Here is a 19,370-nt window from a genome sequence, read left to right on the forward strand (position 1 = left end):
TTGTACTGTATATTCATCTTGTAAAATGTTTTGCCACAAATTATGGCTCACTGGTGGATGACGTATGCTCTTCAAGAGTAGCATCCACCAACAATTAAAAATTACCAGAATATGATATTGTAACAAAAAGTTTTGCCAAGCTAAGATTTTATGGCATACTGACAATAATTGCTCTGGCTCTTTATTATATTTTGAATCTTCACTGTCAAATCTGAGACACAAAACTGCAAAAGGCTGTCATCTATCTCAAAGCAAACCAGAAACATATCTCAAAACATCAAACTGATCTATTAAGTCTCATCACACATTGTGAGATATATCTGATCCATTACTTTTCAAAAGATGAAAACATTCATATCTGGTAACACTAACAGTTTACTCAAGCAATGTGATAATATCTGACTCACAACAGATCATCCTACTCGTAAGGTGAATATTGGATCTATCTTTAATATCTATGCAAATGCAGATCCCTTCTGATTCACATATCTATATGCTGTACTATTTGTACTTTGTGTGCTAGCAGTAAAGTAGCACTAGTAACTATAGGGAAGCAGCACAGACTCAAAACGGACGGAGGCCAGGCTATGCCAGCAAGCCATGGTACATTTGTAAACAAAATCCTTAACCTCAGGTACACTGTATACTGATGCATATTGTATACCATAGAGAGGCATGTTGCTTTATCTACCCCCCCCCCTTCATTCCTTCAGCCAATCCCTCATGATCCCAATGACCACCTCAGGCTGGTCCTGCTGTACCCAGTGGCTGGCTCCAGGCACCACCTTCAGAGTGAAGTCAGGCACAAACTTGTCCGTCCCCTCAGTCAGCCCCACCTCTAAAGCCCCATCCTGGTCCCCCCAGATCATCAGGGTGGGGCAAGTCACCGTGCCCTTGTAGTTGCCAGGGGGCAGCCTCATTAAAGCACGGTAGTAGTTGATCCCTAAGTGACAGAAGAATGTACATTGTATTATCATGGTCAATGGGATGTTCACAGCACGCACCTGTCATACCTAAACTTTGCATATCTAACTGTAGGTGCTGTTTAAAGCTATCTAATGTGGATGCTTGGACTGTACTTGGTGGTAACAAGTCAATAAGATCATGTATGCATTCCAAGGGTTTATAATGTCATGTCTGTGGGCACCATCTGTTGTGACCTACTGGATTGTTGCATGACAGTCCTGGCCACAGTGAATATATACATGTATGTTAGTAGAAAGGTTCCGGGGCCATACATGTAGCTATCCTAACAATATCATCATACAGTAGGGGTTAACATTACCTTTAGTTTGTTAACACTAGATGTGTTGTTTACAGGTATCTATAACATTACCTATTGCAATTCAACTGCCGCAACAAAAAGTCAATGGTGATGTTTTGAGGCCCATTGAAAAAAAAGGTGAAGATTTGAGGCAGCACCAATACCTGCAGAAATGTTCACTCCAGGTCTGGCAAAGGTGTACTTGAAACCTTCCAAGTCTTCGTCTGTTATGGCCTCACGACGTCTGCAGCCCATTTGTTTACTTCTGAAGACACCATGTAGCATCTGAAGAACATAGAGACAGGAACTTAGCCTCCTTCGCTGGCTTCCTATAACGGTGGCGTATACATTGGGGGGGGGGGGGGGGCAAGGTTCTCTAATGCCAGCAAGGGAGTTGTGTAGCCAAGGGAGTTGTGTAGCCGAGGGATGACCGGATACAACGGCGGTCGTCCCTTGGCTACACAACTCCCTTGGCTACACAACTCCCTTGCCGGCATTAGAGAACCTTGCCCCCCCCCCCCAATATATACGCCGCCGTTATAGGAAGCCTGCGAAGGAGGCTAACAGGAACTACTGTAAATTATTTATTTCGAGGTAGGGAGAAAATGGAGTGTTTGCGGTGGTTTTAAGTTCGCGTTTGAAACAACAGTTAAGCACTACAGTCATGGGTAGGCAAAAAGTTTTGCGGTGGTTTTAAGTTGCTGCTGAAAGTTAACTATAAAACCGCAAACACAAAACCACCGCGAGCATTTCTGCATTTACAGTATAAATGCTTAGTCTCCAAGTAGATTGGGTGAGGCAAAGCCGTTATGTTTTCCTTAGCTGCCTGTCACAAACTGCCGGCCTTTGGTTTTGAGACAGAAAGTGACAGCTAGGAAAACGTAACAATTTTGCCTACCAACATCTGCTTGGAGATTTATAAATGCCTATGGGGGAGAACTGTACTTAGTTTCTCACCCAGGGTCAAAGTCCTGCTACCAAATGAATCATATATTTAGAAGACATCACCTCTAAATACATGTATGACATTAGATTAGATTAGAGGGTCTGACAAGATATCACTTTGTTTTGAATTCTCTGATGCCTAAATGTATATAGCCCAAATTCTCTTATACCTTCTACATGTATGTAGCTTCAGAGTCATTAAGACAACATATGTTTACAGCAAAATATGAGTCATTAAAAAGAGCTCGTGTAAACTGTAAACAATGATCTATTGCAGAAGCAAATATCTGCCTGTCTCCCCAACCTACCTGAAAGTCAAAGGATTTAAACACAATCTCCGGTAGCCATGGCAACTGGAAGAAAAACATGTACCAGGAGCGGCGGAACTGGGAGAAGTGAGTGGTCATGTACTTCATAAAGACGCCGAGATGTGGGATGTTCATCACAATCAGCTTCTCCACGAGGTCAGGGTGGTCCATAGCGAAATTCCAGGCAACAATGCCGCCCCAGTCATGTGCCACCAGGGTACAGGAGCTGTAGCCTAAAGCCTCGATCAACTCTCGCACGTCATTGGTCAGATGGGACACACTGAAGTTGGGCCAGCCGCGGTAACCGGAAGGCTGTGGGGACTCGGTCTCACCGTAACCACGCAGGTCGGGGGCCACAACACGGTAGGACTTCCTAGAAGGGACATGAGGTGTAAGAAATTGTAATTCACAAAATGAATGTACTTCATTCCGTATACCATAGGGAAATGAATATAATTGTTTCTGCTGATATTTGTTCTTCGTCTTCTCCTGCCATTTGCGTTGAATGGATTCAACCTTTGGGCCAAAATGACCTGAGATTCGGGAGGTAGGTCTAATACTGGTATTGCAGAAAGTTATATTTCCCTTATGGAACAAGCTACGGATGTCATAATGGAGGTGTTGGTACCGTAAGGAAAGGTGAATACACCTGGATATAAAGTATGCTAATGAGGACCTCATTTGCATAATTTATGCAGATACATGTATTTCCCTTCCGGTACATGCTATGGATGTCATACCTGTAGGAAAGGTGAATACACCTGGATGTGAATTATGCTAATTAGGACATCATTTGCATGATTTATGCAAAGATATATTTCCCTTCCGCTAAGTGCTACGGATGTCATACTTGAGATGTAGGTACCTTTAGCAAAGGTGAGTACATCTGGATGTTGATCATGCTAATGAGGACCTCGTTTTTATAATTTATGCAGAAAATTATATTTCCCTTACGGTAAATGCTATGGATGTCATGTTGGAGGTGTAGGTAGCTTTAGAAAAGGTGAATACAATGGAATGTCAGTTATGCTAATTAGGACCCAATTTTCATAGTTTATGCAGTGACTTCATATTTGTTCTGTGATCTTTTACCGATTAATTGGAGGGGAATATCCTGCATTTTCTTGAAAATGTTGCCTCTCTAGTTTTCAACTTTTTTTTTCAAGTAGGCCATTGAACGCTGGATATCGGTCTACCCACTTTTCACCCGGCCCTTTGATATTTGCAATGACACAAAATGTTTTGTAGGTAGTATGCAGACATTGCTGTTGATATTGTTGAATCCCGTGAGAATAATTCTCAAAAGCGTTTCATCAATGTGATTATCTACTGTGCTAGCAAGTAGTTACTAACTACGCACTGGTTGGGCTTCCTCTCTTGTAACATTAAAAAACAGCCAAAATATGAAATCACAGGATAGCAAAAACAGTGCAATACAATAGCAAGTAAAACGATCATATTTGGAATTGATTTCCATGGAGACACCGGGTTTAATTGGCAGTGGGCGTGACGACGTAAACGTTGAACTTGTCACCTGAACTCCTTGAGTTGATGTCTCCAGGAGTACCAGCACTCCGGGAAGCCGTGCAGACACAGCATGAGCGGCTTGTCCCTCTCCCCCGCCGCCACATAGTGGAACCTCAGCCCGCTGCCCTCCAGCCGCACGTACCCGTGTGTGCCCAGGTCCGGGTCGTCCAGACACTTGGGGCGGTCCGGGCGAACCTTGTAGCCGAAGAACGCGCGCGGCCCGCGCCTGATAACGGTGAGAACCTTGGAAAAGAAAGCCAAGAAACCGTAGAAGATTGCAATGGCCCAAATCGTAACTCTGACTCGGACGGAATTTGAGAAGAAATCCATATCTCCCTTGCACAAATTTATACTTCCTTCCAGCGTGTTGTAAATCTTCTACTAGTTGAGACCATACCAAGAGTAGGGTCATGTCAGGGTGGCGTCGGTTTTATATAGGAATCGAAGTACAGCGAACAAAAAATATAGATGGAAGGGAAACTCTACAATAACATTGACATTATAATGCTGTAATAGTTAGCATTTTCAAATCAACAATTGAGTTATACATATTGTTAATGTTTTCAGTTTAATTTGCCGTCCCCTACCTTCAAATCGACCAGACCAACGCCCTCAAGGACATTGACCTCTACCGTATCAAGGGAACTGGCCTCAACAGGGTCACCGTCAAGCAAGTTGGTTGGGCAAAAATAGTAATTTTCAAGCAGATCTACGGTGGCAGGGCAGTATTCATGGCCTAAATGATATCTAGCTGGCCACATATTCTTTGGCCCATGGATAAAGTCCTGCCACCATAGATCTGCTTGGAGATAACAAAATTAGGTCATTCATCGTTCCCCATATAGACTATAATGACTACATACTATATTACAAATGAGGTTCTATCAACCTATTGGCATATTAAGGTGAGTGATGCCAGTTCAAGACAAGTTCATGAATAAAGAACTTTATAAAGTTTATTGTCTCATAATTCTTTTCTTGCTGGCAGTTACAATCCTCTAGAAGTGAAAGGAGGTTCTATAGATCCTTGATCACAGCAATAAAAGTACCATGGAATACCATCTTAATATCTATCATATTCTTTATTTATTGGTTTGGCTGTTCAGCATGTTCAGCACACACAGCCATTTTTATACTAATAGACAGGTTTCATATTCATATCAAAAATTTATACAAATTGATTAATGTTAATCGATCCATTCAATTCCATCACCATTTAAAATTCAGTTGGAACCACATGTTTCATTCATTTGAGAAAAAAAGATTTTGTCTTAGAATAAGTCAAGAATGAATTTGTCAAGAAAACCAGTAAAAAGGAGAATAATAAATCAGAGTTCTCACTGCAAACAAATAGACTGCATCGACTTTCAATATTCTATCACTACTAAACTATAGCGGGTTTCACTCTTGAGCAGCATAAGGAATGGCCTAGGTACATGTATGTCTGAGAAATGGATAATACTGACGGAATGTATGTTGCATGTCATAGAGAGGCATGCTACTTGATTTATCCATTCCTTCCTTATTTATTCCTTCAGCCAATCCCTCATGATCCCAATGACCACCTCAGGCTGGTCCTGCTGTACCCAGTGGCTGGCTCCAGGCACCACCTTCAGAGTGAAGTCAGGCACAAACTTGTCCGTCCCCTCAGTCAGCCCCACCTCTAAGGCCCCGTCCTGGTCCCCCCAGATCATCAGGGTGGGGCACGTCACCTTCATGCCCCTGTAGCTGCGAGGGGGTGTCTTCCTCGAAGCACGGTAGTAGTTGATAGCTAAGCAGGGGAAAAGGGAAAACTAAAATCACTATCCCATATCACAGGCTATTTTTAGCACTATGCCATGATAGAGGGATAAACACTTGAAGCAAATGCTTTTGAAAAGACTATAATTAACAGTCATGATCAAGGTAACCTGTGGTCGGAATATGGTTGGCGAGGTTGCCTACTAGCGTTCGAAAGTCGTCTGCACTGGCTGATGATAAATTTTGTAAAATCAAACTCAGGAAAGTCAAGATGCTTGGACCAGAGGAGCAAAGGAAGGTGCTAGAATAGGATGGATTCCATGCTACTCATAACCCAGCACCCACCTTGGTTGGGGAGAGGTCGGGAGCAAAGTCGTGGAAAGATCCTAAATGTGCGACAGGGGCTTTACTTGTTCTCAAAATAATGAATCCACTGAAAAAGTGCTCGTGAACTTTTAGAAGATATTTGCAATTGGCAGAGCATGAATGAGGGCCTGTATGCCCCTTTTACGTAGAGCGTAATCGGCCGTTTTAATTTTACGTAGAGCGTTGCCGACCACTCCATAATTTAGCGTAGAGCGTAGGGAGGCTTTTCTGAATTTAGCGTAGAGCATAGGGAGGCTTACTGAATTTAGGGTATTACGTAGCCGGCCCACCGAATTTAGCGTAGAGCGTTGTCGGGACCCCCCATGCAGGCCCTCATGAATCATCGTATAGATTTATTGGAGGAATACTTTTGGGGGAAAGTGAAAGTAAATACAAAAGCTTCGTACCAGAAGACTAACAGTAATAATAATAAGACTCAATACCTCCAGAAATGTTGGCCCCAGGTCTGGCGAAGGTGTATTTGAAGGCTTCTATGTCCTCATCCGTAATTGCATCACTGCACCTGCAGCCCATCTCTTTCCCTTTGAAGGTATCAGTGATCATCTGTACAAAGACGAAAACACATAGGGTCTAATAAAAGAACAGCCAATTGTAAATGCCTATCCACATTTCTGGTTTGCTTACTTTTATGAACCCTATGATGGATAGTTTGAAATTACAACTGAATTTTTTGGCAATCTTTGGCATTTTTCATGAGGCAGACGTAATGGGAAGTCTGTGTCATAACTTGAGCCATGTGTTCTGATCTGATGTCACATCTCCACATCAATGGACCGTTCCAGCCGAACACCACAAGCCCAGCCGGCCCCGTTCTATTTCGAACATCTTGGTCAAAAACAGCGCTTGACGGACAAAAAAGACCACCGCCGCTTGGCTGTCCATAATGCGGGCTGGCTTAATTTTTTTAGTCTTAAACACTTTCAGAACAGGCCTAAAAAGGCTTTGTAATTTCTGTCTTACTAGGGATGTTTTGACCGAAGTGTTTGAAGTAGAACAGGGTGTTCTATATGTTTGATATGGTGTTCGACGGGAACAGATGATGGCCTTAGTTACAATAAAAAAAATCTGCACCATTCCAGCTGGCTCCCTTCTGTATCATGATTACTGCAGATTATTCTAACATTTCTAACTTCTACTTTCTATTTTAATATTTCAATTAAAAGCATTCACTTCGTGCACACTAACCTCAAAGTCAAAGGATTTCACTAAGGTCTCCGGTAGCCACGGTAACTGGAAGAGAAACATGTACCAGGAGCGGCGGAACTGGGAGAAGTGGGTGGTGAGGTATTTCGCAAAGATGCCAGGATGTGGGATGTTCATCACAATCAGCTTGTCCACGAGATCAGGGTGGTCGATAGCGAAATTCCAGGCTACCATACCACCCCAGTCATGTGCCACCAGGGTACAGGAGCTGTAGCCTAAAGCCGCGATCAACTCTCTCACGTCATTGGTCAGGTGGGGCATACTGAAGTTGGGCCAGCCACGGTAACCAAAAGGTTGTGGGGACTCGGTCTCACCGTAACCACGCAGGTCGGGGGCGACAACACGGTAGGAGTTCCTGAAAGTATAATACTAGTCATTGGAAAATCTCAACATCTGGCACTTTTCTTTGATATACCATATAACTTCTCCGTTTTGATTAAGATTTCATCGATGCAAATTATTCACATATTATTCAAACCACTGCAAAGGCTTAGTCTCCAAGCAGATGTAAAATTGCAACATTTTCAGGCTGTTTTTCCCAACATATGCTTTTGAGTTTGACTTTGAGAAAAGGTCAATCTGTAGCTAAAACAAACCAGTGACATTTGGAAACTGCATTTTTCCATATACCCTAGGTTGTGTGATGAAGCATTCATATGCAGGGCTACTTAACTTTAAATGACTATGAAGTTTAATCAAGTCTGTTCAAGGAGGTTTTATATAGAAAACCTCCTTGGTCTGTTACAATTTGGAGATTTTCTCGGCACATTATATTGGAAGGGTCTATTAAAAGAAACATTTTTAAAGCAAACAACTGATTTTCCTACTGCAGTTTGATTTGCAATCAATCAATCACGTCAACATAATTACTGGGTGTAACGTTACGCCCTGAAAACTGAATGCCATGATAAAATTTGATTGATTGATTGATTAGCTTCTGATCACTTTCACTTGCGATGAACTTTATACACATTATGTCCTTTCCAGTTGTGCGATTTCCACAAGAAATGCTGGTGTACAAATTATAGTAGAAGAATTATCATTTTTGGAATCAATGTTCTATACGGGGACAATAAATTTCACTGTACCAATAAAACCAATTGACCTTTGTATGGTAGATTGGGCAGTGAGTGTGGGCGTAACTAACGCATAACGTTACATGGCAACCATACCATCGCGAGCTCGCCGCAATCTCCGCGGTGTTAAGTGTGCTGCCCACCCGCCCAGGATTTTTTACGGGGCTGATTTCAATCACATCGATCAGGAAGTAGCCTGGATGCCAGACCCCCAAACTCTTAGATATCTACACGATAGATATTTTAGAGTTTGGGGGTCTGGCATCCAGGCTAATCAGGAAGGGGCGGCGATAAATGTCTCTAGAAGGCTAGCCACTGGCTACTAGAAGACTAGCCTGAGTACCAGCCTCCGTAGTGACCGCTGGCTGAAAAAAAATCGCTTGCTTCTCGGACTATCGTGGTCTATGTTTAGCAGATTGGGCCCGATAAAACACCCCTAAGCCGACCCGTGGTGACCAGGCTAACCTGAACTCCTTGAGTTGATGTCTCCAGGAGTACCAGCACTCCGGGAAGCCGTGCAGACACAGCATGAGCGGCTTGTCCCTCTCCCCCGCCGCCACATAGTGGAACCTCAGCCCGCTGCTCTCCAGCCGCACGTACCCGTGTGTGCCCAGGTCCGGGTCGTCCAGACACTTGGGGCGGTCCGGGCGAACTTTGTAGCCGAAGAACGCGCGGGGCCCGCGCCTGATAGCACTCAAAGTCATGGTAACGAGCATTATGGAGCCGTAGAAACTTGCGACGAGCCACACCATCGCAGATTGGATCATACGTGCCAGAGACATCTTTCGAGAGCTGCCACTGCTGTAATTAGTGTAAACTTCTCGGGAAGAGAAAAGGAACGCTACCCAGCAATGACCCTACAATGACCCCAAGATGGCGACGCGATACCGCCCAAGGTTACGTCATCTCCAAGCAGATGTTTGGAGGGAAGATCGTTATGTTTCTGAATAATGCTTGCTTGCTTGCTTGAATCAAGGAGTATAACCGAAGACTGTGCTATAATATTTTGCATTTCGTGCCGCAATTGTCTCAAAATGTGCAACTTTTCAACATTTTCGGCCTTCTTTTGAGACAATTTTGCTGTAGTGACCGTCGACCGTGCGGTCAGGAGCTGAACCATCGACCGTGCGGTCAGGAGCTGCACCCGTGCGGTCAGGAGCACTTATACGGGGGTGCATAAAGCCTAGCAATAAAAGAACTGTTGTGTTTTCGGTTATGGTCGTGAAACAAATTAGGGCAGGCAGATAGGGATTCTCTTATTTTTAAGCTTTTTTCTTCTTCAGATTTTGGCTAAAGTGATTCAACAAATCAACAATAACATTACAATTCAGCAATGTTAAACTGAAATGCATCAGGAAGCAGTATTTTTAACACCAAAGTGTAATTATACAGACATACATTGCACAGGCAAATGTACATCAATAAACTGAACAAAGAAGTGCAATGTTTGCTGCACATTCTTACACCAACTGTTCAAAATCCTAAATTGATAACTTGTTAAGAGTAAGAAACATGATGATAATAGTTAGCCTCCGATGCAGACTCCTCCCGGCTGTTTTCTTTTTCAAGTTACAGTTTTTATACTATTACATTATGCCCACATCGATTTAAAAGATAGTTTTGTCTCGCCAACATTGCTGACCCCGACGTGTGTGTTATTTTTTTTAGCTGGAAATGTAACTCTCGTAACAAACCAGGCGTGTGCCGGGTCCATTCAGTCAATTGTTCCTCGCGTACGTGTAAATTACCCTTGCGCGAACATGTGAATTGCCCTTGCGCAAACATGTGAATTGCCCTTGCGCGAACATGTGAATTGCCCTTGCGCGAACATGTTAATAGCCTCTCTGAAAGACTTTTTTAATCTTCTTTCCTTTGAGACGCCGAGTGGACGCAGTGTCCTTCCCGGCCAGCAATAAGAAAAAAAATTTAATAGTAATAATCTAATAGTATAAAAACTGTAACTTGAAAAAGAAAACAGCCGGGAGGAGTCTGCATCGGGCCAGCAATAAGAAAAAAAATTTAATAGTATAAAAACTGTAACTTGAAAAAGAAAACAGCCGGGAGGAGTCTGCATCGGGCCAGCAATAAGAAAAAAAATTTAATAGTATAAAAACTGTAACTTGAAAAAGAAAACAGCCGAGAGGAGTCTGCATCGGGCCAGCAATAAGAAAAAAAATTTAATAGTATAAAAACTGTAACTTGAAAAAGAAAACAGCCGGGAGGAGTCTGCATCGGAGGCTAGATAATAACAAGGAGGTTAAATATACAAGGAGAACCATAGGCTGTAGGCCTCGGAAGGAGTGTCTATATATATACCGAATATATACCGGGGTATCGGGTGATAGGCTGGGCGGATCCCGAACTTACCCGAAAGCCGACCTCGTCCGAAGTGCGCCCGAAGGGCGCTCGTAGGTGGGCGCCCGAAGGGCGCCCCATGGCGCCGCAGGCGCCAAGCGAGTTCCTCGCGTAAGCGAGGAATGAGCGATAGGTACGAAACCTCATTTCAAACAACCTAATTTTCAGCTAATTCCTTCGACTCAGGCACTTGGCTTGGTGGTGATTCTCATGTTTGGTGTCCTATTTACCCATGGAAAACACCTAGTTGATAAAAAAACGATCACAAAGGACGATACGAGGCATTCTGTAACGCCCAAAAATCCTTCTTTTCCCGACATGACCGTTACCGGCAGTATGCACGGCACCGCTGTTCACGGAACAATGAGATCATGGCCGGCAGATTGGACCGGGCCGGTGTCATGCACGCAAGGGGTTTCGACACCGCTATTAACTAAGCTATCATTATGATAAGCGTTGGAAATGCCAGGATTGTGAACATAGATATCTTATTCATCATATATTTGTCTACCAGCATTGTACATGCGTTCCTATTTGCTTCTTACGTACTCACTAGATATTGTAATTCTAGCCAGATTTACCAGCTAAAATCAGACGATAAACGTGCTACGTATCTTCAGTGTAACACATCTTTTGTGAGCATCCTGTTACTTTGTTACGTTGAAAAATGGGGACTGCAATGTACAGTAATAGGTCCGGATTGGCCCCCGAAAGATCGAAGACACCCCTTCTGGTAACGGTGACCAGGAGTGCGGTTTTCGTACCCTTAGATATTTTGAAGTTAGCTCCTCCGAGCGGCTGTCTCACATTGGACGACGGGGGGCCGTCGGGAGTATTTGCATAACTATGGGGTAGGATGTCTTACGCAACTGCTCAGCGGGGAAAACAAACTCGCTATTGTTTTGAGTCCGCGGAGCTGAGGCCTACTGCCCATGGGAGAACGGACGCAATTTGCCTTCTTTCAGGAGAGTGCGTTTCAGGCGTGAAGTAACAACTTCGCGTCAAGGTGCTAATTGCCCCCAATTTGCATTACGCGCGCTGGCGTGGGTCTTTGTTCACGGTCATTTTTCAAGATGGCTCGACCGGGAGATGACGATTTTGAGTGGGGTGACTTTGATTTCAGCGATTTCAGCGATTTCGAGGACGATTTTAATGAAATTGAGCATGAAGAATCGTCTAGCGATAGCGACAATCCAACGGAGGAAGCAAATACAACCCCCATTGCCGCCAGCGGCCAAGGAAAATACGCGTGCGACGAGTGCAGTAAGACGTACAAGACGGCTGGATGGCTCAGCCGACACAAGGCCAAGGATCACGCAAAACCAAGTGAGTCGATGACTTTTAATAACTCCATGTGTAAAATTTGGACCAATAAGATCAGAACGTAGTTTATTTTTGTAGTTTTGACGGCCTTGTTTATGTTCCTTTACTCCGAGCGGCGTCCGAGCCGGGCGGTGGGAGGGGGGCATTTTCGCTACAATCAGAGGTTAAAAACTTGTTAAAAACTACAATTTAGATACGAAATCGGTCGTGATCATTTCTTATATGCATATGGAGTATACGAAAATTCACAAATCTAAGATCAAATTTGCAATAGTGTCTGGAATTGTTGTACGGAATCAAGGACGAATATTTGAAACTGAACTATTGTCTGGGCTCTTTTCGTTTACTGTTTTCTCCACAAAAAAGTACAGCAATTTGTAGTGCTTTCATCTCATGTTTGTACTTTCTATACCTGTTTGAATACATCCATATTGTACAGTTCCTACCTGCCAGTTGAGCTTGTCATAAAAATAAACGTTTCTCCTCTCAGCTGATGCACCACAGCCAGGAACAGCCAGCACAAGTGATGGCCAGGGCACAGCAGCATCCAAGGAGGTTAAATATACATTTAACCTCCTTGATAATAATGATGATTACAGAGTGTGGCATTCTGCAAAGTATTTTTGGAATTTATATAGTCACTTGGCTGTAAATCAAGATCAAAAATGTTATGTCCCTTGCCAGCGGCTGACCAAAAAAGGCTAGGGTCGACAGATTTTTGCTAGGGCCGGTCAGGTGACTGGAAACATAATAGTCTTTTCCTAGGCCTAATGATCTGAAAGAAACAAATGGCACACTGATTTTTGTACTTTCACCACAGTATATATTGCAAGTCATGATGAACATACATGAAGATATTGTACACAAACAGGTTCATGGATATGACACTGGCAGTTGAAAGACATTTACATTAAAAACTTGACAAAAGACACTAAAATTAAATGTACATATGTTTATAGATACAAGTATGTGTGATATACAGTGTGACTTGCAATATCTTGATAGCTACACTTGAAAAATATCTATTTCTCCACTTTCTTCAACTAGCTCACTTAGTGGTGCGGATCGGTCCGGCCGGACCGGTTCCGGACTTGTAAAACGTTTAGGTTCAAGTCCAAAAAAACCTAAACGTCTGGAAACAAGTCCGGACTTGAAAAAAAATTCTCTCACTCATATTCTCCTTTTTGTTTTAAACCATCTTAAACCTTCCTTAAATCGTGAAATTTGCACTAGAAAAATATTAAAACATTGCTGTTTTTGTGTTTATAACTGAACTTTTGTGTTAATTACTGACTGTATGTAATTCCGTATATATAGTTTTCAAATTACATGTAAAATATCTGCCAATATGCAATTTTACATGAAACACAAAAAAATATTCCAAAATTATTGTTCAGGTCCGGACTTTCAAGTCCGGACCTGAACCTAAAACTCTGGACTCGAGTCCGAACCTAAACCTAAACTCGGGTTTAGATCCACACCACTAAGCTCACTATTGGGTTACATACTGAAGAAAACATACAAGTTGCCAAGTCTTCCACATTCATTCTATGGCCTAAAAATATCCTAGGTAAGGATTTGAGGCTTTTTTGGGGGTAACTTCTGCATTAAGTACTTTTGTACTGAACAACTCTATAACTTGAAGTTCTACACTGAATGAAAATACACTTTGCAGCAACTGGTATCTGACATTGCACCCTGCATATGAGTATATCTATTAGGTATCTTAAATGTTCACATAACAGTACGACTTTGGATAGTACGTAATATGTAATACCGTAGATATTGCCACAATTTCTTGTCTGCTCCTGCCAAACTAGCAAGGGCTGTTTGTTCAGTATAGTAGTCAAAACAGCAGCCTAACTTGGTTGGTAGAAGTTGTAAAAGGTAGAAGTTGTGAAAACATTACTTTCTTCCACTAGCCACCCCTTTCCTTATCCTTGCACATAGGAATTTTGTTTTATTTAGGCGAGAGGCAGTGTTAGATGATACTTAAGCTAATGAAGTATCAAAGGTAGGAAATGTGCAGTAATGTCACATCATTGTGGGGAAGTTGGACACCATGTCAGTGCAACAAAGTCCCTTTCCACACTTAGCAAGGTTGCTTTCTGCATAAAACCTCTCAACTAGTATCGTGCACCAGTTTGCGCACTCTACATTTGCATATCCATTTATAAACTACTCGTTCAATAACGTTCTACGTTACTTTCAAAATAAAACTACATGTACCAACAAAAAACTGCTATCAAGACCAGATTGCTCCTTCCTTCCACAGGACAACGGTCTGACGGTTTTTACAACTGCTCAAGCACCTCTCGCACTTCACTGTACATCTGTAAAGCAAAAGAATAACCAGTAAATTAAATACAAAATGTATCTTAAGTACTCTCAAGGTTAAATAAAGGTTGAAAAAAAAAAAAATCTTGTTGACAAATTCTTACGATGGCATAAACTATAGAAATTCCAATGTACAGTCTTATAAATCCAAAGTCTGATTTGTCATTGTTAACTTCTACTAAAAACGATATGCTAAATTTGTATATATATTATGTATTGTAACACAGATATCAGCAACACTAGCTGACCTGATAGTTTGTGAAAAGGAATGTCCGCGACACGTAAAGTTTACGCTGTTCGTTGTCATGGCGCCACAGGTGGATCATGTGACCTGGAGAGGGTACAGGGAGAAAAAGTCACCTCTACTCATATTTTCATGACAATGTCTACCTCTGCCAAGCAACATCTTTGATGCAGTTACTTCTTGGGAAAAAAGGAAACTTCCTTTGTGTACACACCTGTTTCTGTCCTGACATAAGCTCCAGCCTCATTCCCGACAAAGGCTAAGCCCTCGGAGAAGCTGATCTGTTCGATGTTTGAAGCGTTGACCAGTACTTCGTGTTGGAGGGCCTGGTACAGAGTTTCTCCACGTGGCTGCCAGCTCTCGGACTGGAACACACAACCCGCTGCTTTCAAAGAAAAGAACCTCCTCCCTGTATATAGAGGGAAGGCATCACTGACTCAGTATACCAGTACATGTACCCTGCTTCAAGTGCTTGTGTTATTCCAAAATGATGGTTCTTGAGAGAGACCCTTTACAAATAACAAGTTAGTAATAGTAGGCACATAGCATGATATATATATATTCCTGTAAAGCACTGCTGCTAAGCTGAGGTTTTGGTAAACAGCAAAGATAAAGAAATAAAAAAAACATAATTATTGTTATTCTTTGTTTAGGGAGAATTGACTTTTTTGTTTGTTGTTTTGGATATTCTAGCAGGATACTGTAAATGTAGAAATGTTCGCAGTGGTTTTATGTTCGCAGTTTTCGCATTTCACCGCCAACTTAAAGCCACCACAAACATTTTTGTCCAATTTTGTAGCAGTATGTGACTATAGCGCTGCCGCAAACACTCCAGTTTCGCGTTAGCGTGAAATAAAAACCACACAAACTTAAATGCATTCACACAGAAAAAATCCCAAACCTGGCACTATTTTTGCAGCTGAGAACTTTGGGCGTGGGCTGATCATCTCACAGTTCCCTCCTTCAGAGTCAGACTCTGAGTCCTCCATCCGAGGTCGCTTTACTCCCACCCCGTTCATCATGGCCATGTTTCCATTCGGCAGTGACGGTTGGAAGGGACTATTTCCTGCCAAAAGAAATGTTATCTTGAACAAAAAAGCTCTGCACCTGTGAAAGTCTCTGTCCAGTTACTTTCTACTGCTAGCATCATATCTTTATAAAAAAGACTACCATTCAGTTCTGAGACAGGTAGAAGGAACTTCAACTTAAAGGAAGAGAGGAGCAGGGAAGCAAGGTACATGTGGCATGAAAGATATAGGTACGATGAAAAGCTAAGCAATTAAAGGTTGTTTTATATACCTTGACTGTCTTTTAGTCACAAGAAATAAGACATGGGAGGTCATTCAGTACTAAGGAAGGGTTTAGGGAAGTATTTCAGCACTAAGGACAGGTCTTTCAGCACTTGCAAAGGTTCTCCAGCACTAAGAACATGGGGTAAATAGAAAGAAATCTCCCAGACAAAGGAGGAATGACTGGGTAGTCTTTCTGTACCTTTCTCAGTACATAATGTATCACGAAGAAGTTGTTTGGTTTGTTTAGTCACAGACTCCAAAGGCATATAACTGCTCAGTATGCTGTCCAGTTCATCGTAAAATCTGCACATAGCCCGCCGTCTCCTGTCATCCGTGGACGTCCGCTTTGCTTTCCTGTATTCCTTCGCCAGACTCTTGCACTCGTCCTGTATTTGTTTCACAGTCCTCGAGTAGCCACGTTCTTGCATCATTCCTTGAATGTTCTGGAAGATCTCTCTGTTGTGCTTGGTTTTGTGAATGTTGTCCTGGATGTTCTTCTGTCCCCAGATTGCTAGGAGGGCCTTTGTCTCGGTGCCAACCCAGGCACGATGGCACTGTCCTGGATTGTTAGGACAAGCCTCGTCAGCTGACATACCGGTGTATGCTGGCATTGTGAGGGGGCTGCAGTCATCAGTACTGCCATGTGGACTAGGTTGTTCTGCCTCCTCGTTATTTCTGACCACCGTTGTAACACTGACGGGGTATGGAGAACCAGGGCTTTCATCTGAAGAAAGGTGAAAAAAAGTACACTGATAAGTTTTCAATGTACACAAGATTATTGATGTGCTACAATTCTTAAACTTTAAAGTCAAAGATTTTACTTCACAAGTCAGGGATCGAAATACTGGCGTGGGACAGGTGCGTGTGCACTATTGCAGCATAGAATATTTAAGCTGTGCAACTAATTGTTGACTGTGGATGCACCTGAATATTTGTGTAGAACTAGTACACTACAAAAAAAAAATTGACTCTTGAGACCTAATGACTTGGAACAAAGAGGAACACAGTGGGACCCCCTACCGTTCAAATCTTCCATCTCTGGCACAGAAGCTTGAGTCGACTCCTGTCCTGACGGCGAACTGTCCATCTCGTGTCCTATGATGCTGTCAAGTTTGTCGTAAAATCGGAACCGCCGACGCTTGTTGTCTCCTCCAGTGCGCCTTGCTCTCCGGTAGTCCACGCTGAGGTTCTTGCACTTCTCGTGGATCTGTTTCGCCGAACGGTTGTACCCGAGAGCTCTCATCATCACTTCGATCTCCTGGTAGACTGGTTTATTGTGATGTAGTGACTTGAGCAGGATCTGAAAGTGGTCCCTACCCCAGATGTTAAGGAGATCGAACGTTTCAGCATCTGTCCAGCGTACTGAGTATGTGTACGATGGTGAATCCGAGAATCGACCATCCTCAGATCTTGTGCACGATAACATTTCACTCTCTGGTGGTGTAGCAGAACCATGACTATAATCTGTGGATATAACATGGAACAATTAAATTACATATATAGCAACATATTGAAAATTTTCAAACAAACAAAAAAGTACCACTCCAATGTAAAATAAGTTATAATCACTTTGAAATATCCTGCACTTAAACTTTAGTTAAAGGCACCCAGCTGAGCATTCTATGGGAGTATGGGGCACGAAACTCGAATTAAAAAAACTTCTAGTCATTTCTACACCTAATAGATTTCAATAACACTATACCATTACATATTGACATTCAAGGAGCAAAGATGTGATGTTGAGAACTGATAGAAAATCCAAGCGTTCTGTTTCGGTCTCGAATAGGTCGATCTTGTCAAATTTATAGCAGTTAAACAAAGGTGAACAAAGTACAAATATGTTTTTCTATTTTGTTTGATAAAAAGTGTTTTGAGTCTCCCCTCTGACGAAAAAGGCATTTAAAATAAGTGCAACATTCAAATAAAACGTGAAATGATTCAAATATCAAACACAGGTTTATCTTGAAAGTCTTCTCACCAAGAAACTTTCATAGTCGTGTGTGTCAGTATCAATTCTCTATGCTTAATATTGGTCTAATGAAACAAAACGTCAACTGGACAGGATCAGGTCCAGGTTCAGGTCCGCACCTGAACCTAAATCTTTGGACCTAAAGGCTAAACTTGGACCTTATTAAGCCGAACCGGTATCCACCCCTACTCCAAGCAGATCTCCAGGGGGGCAAACTCGTATCAGACAGCCAGAGAAGATCCAGTCAGCCAGAGAAGCTCCAGCCAGTGTATTAGCCAGCCCGGCTGATACGATCTTACCCCCGTGGACTGTGGAGATTTGAAAAACAATTAAATCGATAAAAACGAAAATATTGTTTACTACTATTAACACGTTACCTTCGGGTTGGTCCTCCTCTGCCGATGTTGCAGATTCAACAGTCTTCTCGCCCTGGCGTTCTGCTGGTGAGGTTGAAGTCTCCGGCCGCTGTCCGAGGATCCTGTCCAGCTCGTTATAGAACTTGAGGAGGCGTCTGCTGGTGCATGACACGCCTTGCCTCTTGGCCCTCCTATAATCCGTGCTGAGATTCTTACACTTGTCGTGTATCTGCATAGCGGTTCGGTTGTACCCAAACGCCGCCATTCGGGCCCGGATACCTTCGTAAATCCCTCGGTTGTGTTTGGTTGTGCGTAGATCATCCTGAATGCTCTTCTCGCCCCAGATTTCCAGCAGCTTTCGGGTTTCATCGACCCCCCATACATTACGGGGGCCTTTCCATTCCGACTCGGATCCGTCCATGAAATTTGCGTCGTTCTGGTCTTCGTAGTTCGCGCCAATGACGTCAGTGTTTTCCTGAGAGGTCTGTGGTTCTGTTTTTACACGGGTCTCCATCGTTTGGATCAGTTTTTGGACAAACCAAATGCATCTAGATTCGGCAATAGGTTGGAAACACAATGCGCTTTGCACAAAGCCCCAAGCGAGTCGATCCGATTACAAAGTGGGCCTCCAGAATCCGGTTAAAGGTCATTCGACTATTCCATCTCGTTATCATTAGGGGTGTCAGTAAAACTTATAAGGCAATTTACCTGAGACGACCAAGTTTTAGTAAAGTTTTATTCATATGATTATCATTTGGAAGCAAGAATGATACTGCAACAAGTATACAGGATAGCATGTAAATATGGAATATGCACAAGAGTAGACGATAATGAATATCATGCAGATGACAGGATCTGGACACACAAAAATGAGTATAGTTGGTAGAAGGGAAAAGTACAATAGATGGTAGAGTAGAGTTGAGTTTTAAGGTCAGGTAGGATGTTCTTCCATCCTAAAATGTAGTCATGAATAGAATATGACAGGATTGCATTGAATATATAAATCTGGATCACTATTTCACCCCGACCAATCGAATCACGTGA

General features: G+C 42.7%; 3 protein-coding genes across 3 annotated transcripts; all 3 read right to left on the minus strand.

Annotated features, from left to right (window-relative positions):
* Positions 1-6: 6 nt before the first annotated feature.
* LOC136444868 (epoxide hydrolase 4-like) lies at positions 7-4,450 on the minus strand. The gene is made up of 4 exons (XM_066442621.1): positions 4,052-4,450; positions 2,518-2,890; positions 1,429-1,549; positions 7-943 (listed from the first exon to the last, which is right to left on the minus strand). The coding sequence occupies exons 1-4, from the start codon at positions 4,372-4,374 to the stop codon at positions 702-704; spliced, it is 1,059 nt and encodes a 352-aa protein (XP_066298718.1). The 5' UTR covers positions 4,375-4,450; the 3' UTR covers positions 7-701.
* A 524-nt stretch (positions 4,451-4,974) lies between these two features.
* Positions 4,975-9,315, minus strand: LOC136444869 (epoxide hydrolase 4-like). Its single transcript, XM_066442622.1, has 4 exons — positions 8,916-9,315; positions 7,357-7,729; positions 6,594-6,714; positions 4,975-5,815 (listed from the first exon to the last, which is right to left on the minus strand). The coding sequence occupies exons 1-4, from the start codon at positions 9,230-9,232 to the stop codon at positions 5,571-5,573; spliced, it is 1,056 nt and encodes a 351-aa protein (XP_066298719.1). The 5' UTR covers positions 9,233-9,315; the 3' UTR covers positions 4,975-5,570.
* A 4,305-nt stretch (positions 9,316-13,620) lies between these two features.
* Positions 13,621-19,123, minus strand: LOC136444543 (uncharacterized). Its single transcript, XM_066442144.1, has 7 exons — positions 18,348-19,123; positions 17,022-17,465; positions 16,201-16,725; positions 15,611-15,775; positions 14,924-15,118; positions 14,714-14,796; positions 13,621-14,461 (listed from the first exon to the last, which is right to left on the minus strand). Exons 1-7 carry the CDS (start codon positions 18,838-18,840, stop codon positions 14,423-14,425), a joined length of 1,944 nt encoding a protein of 647 aa, XP_066298241.1. The 5' UTR covers positions 18,841-19,123; the 3' UTR covers positions 13,621-14,422.
* Between the last annotated feature and the right edge of the window lie 247 nt (positions 19,124-19,370).

Source organism: Branchiostoma lanceolatum, chromosome 11, assembly GCF_035083965.1.
Source record: "Branchiostoma lanceolatum isolate klBraLanc5 chromosome 11, klBraLanc5.hap2, whole genome shotgun sequence".
Taxonomy (NCBI): domain Eukaryota; kingdom Metazoa; phylum Chordata; class Leptocardii; order Amphioxiformes; family Branchiostomatidae; genus Branchiostoma; species Branchiostoma lanceolatum.

What these genes read in the sequence shown, in the direction of transcription:
- LOC136444868 (XM_066442621.1), bottom strand. Translation starts at nt 4,374, where the DNA reads ATGGATTTCTTCTCAAATTCCGTCCGAGTCAGAGTTACGATTTGGGCC. An exon ending in TTAAATCCTTTGACTTTCAG is followed by an intron (nt 1,550 to 2,517) that starts GTAGGTTGGGGA and finishes TATGTTCTTCAG; the next exon opens with ATGCTACATGGTGTCTTCAG. An exon ending in TGGAGTGAACATTTCTGCAG is followed by an intron (nt 944 to 1,428) that starts GTATTGGTGCTG and finishes TCTGTCACTTAG; the next exon opens with GGATCAACTACTACCGTGCT.
- LOC136444869 (XM_066442622.1), bottom strand. Translation starts at nt 9,232, where the DNA reads ATGTCTCTGGCACGTATGATCCAATCTGCGATGGTGTGGCTCGTCGCA. An exon ending in CATCAACTCAAGGAGTTCAG is followed by an intron (nt 7,730 to 8,915) that starts GTTAGCCTGGTC and finishes TTATACTTTCAG; the next exon opens with GAACTCCTACCGTGTTGTCG. An exon ending in TGAAATCCTTTGACTTTGAG is followed by an intron (nt 6,715 to 7,356) that starts GTTAGTGTGCAC and finishes GTCTTTGTACAG; the next exon opens with ATGATCACTGATACCTTCAA.
- LOC136444543 (XM_066442144.1), bottom strand. Translation starts at nt 18,840, where the DNA reads ATGGAGACCCGTGTAAAAACAGAACCACAGACCTCTCAGGAAAACACT. An exon ending in AGCTGCAAAAATAGTGCCAG is followed by an intron (nt 15,119 to 15,610) that starts GTTTGGGATTTT and finishes CTCTATATACAG; the next exon opens with GGAGGAGGTTCTTTTCTTTG. An exon ending in TTATGTCAGGACAGAAACAG is followed by an intron (nt 14,797 to 14,923) that starts GTGTGTACACAA and finishes TACCCTCTCCAG; the next exon opens with GTCACATGATCCACCTGTGG.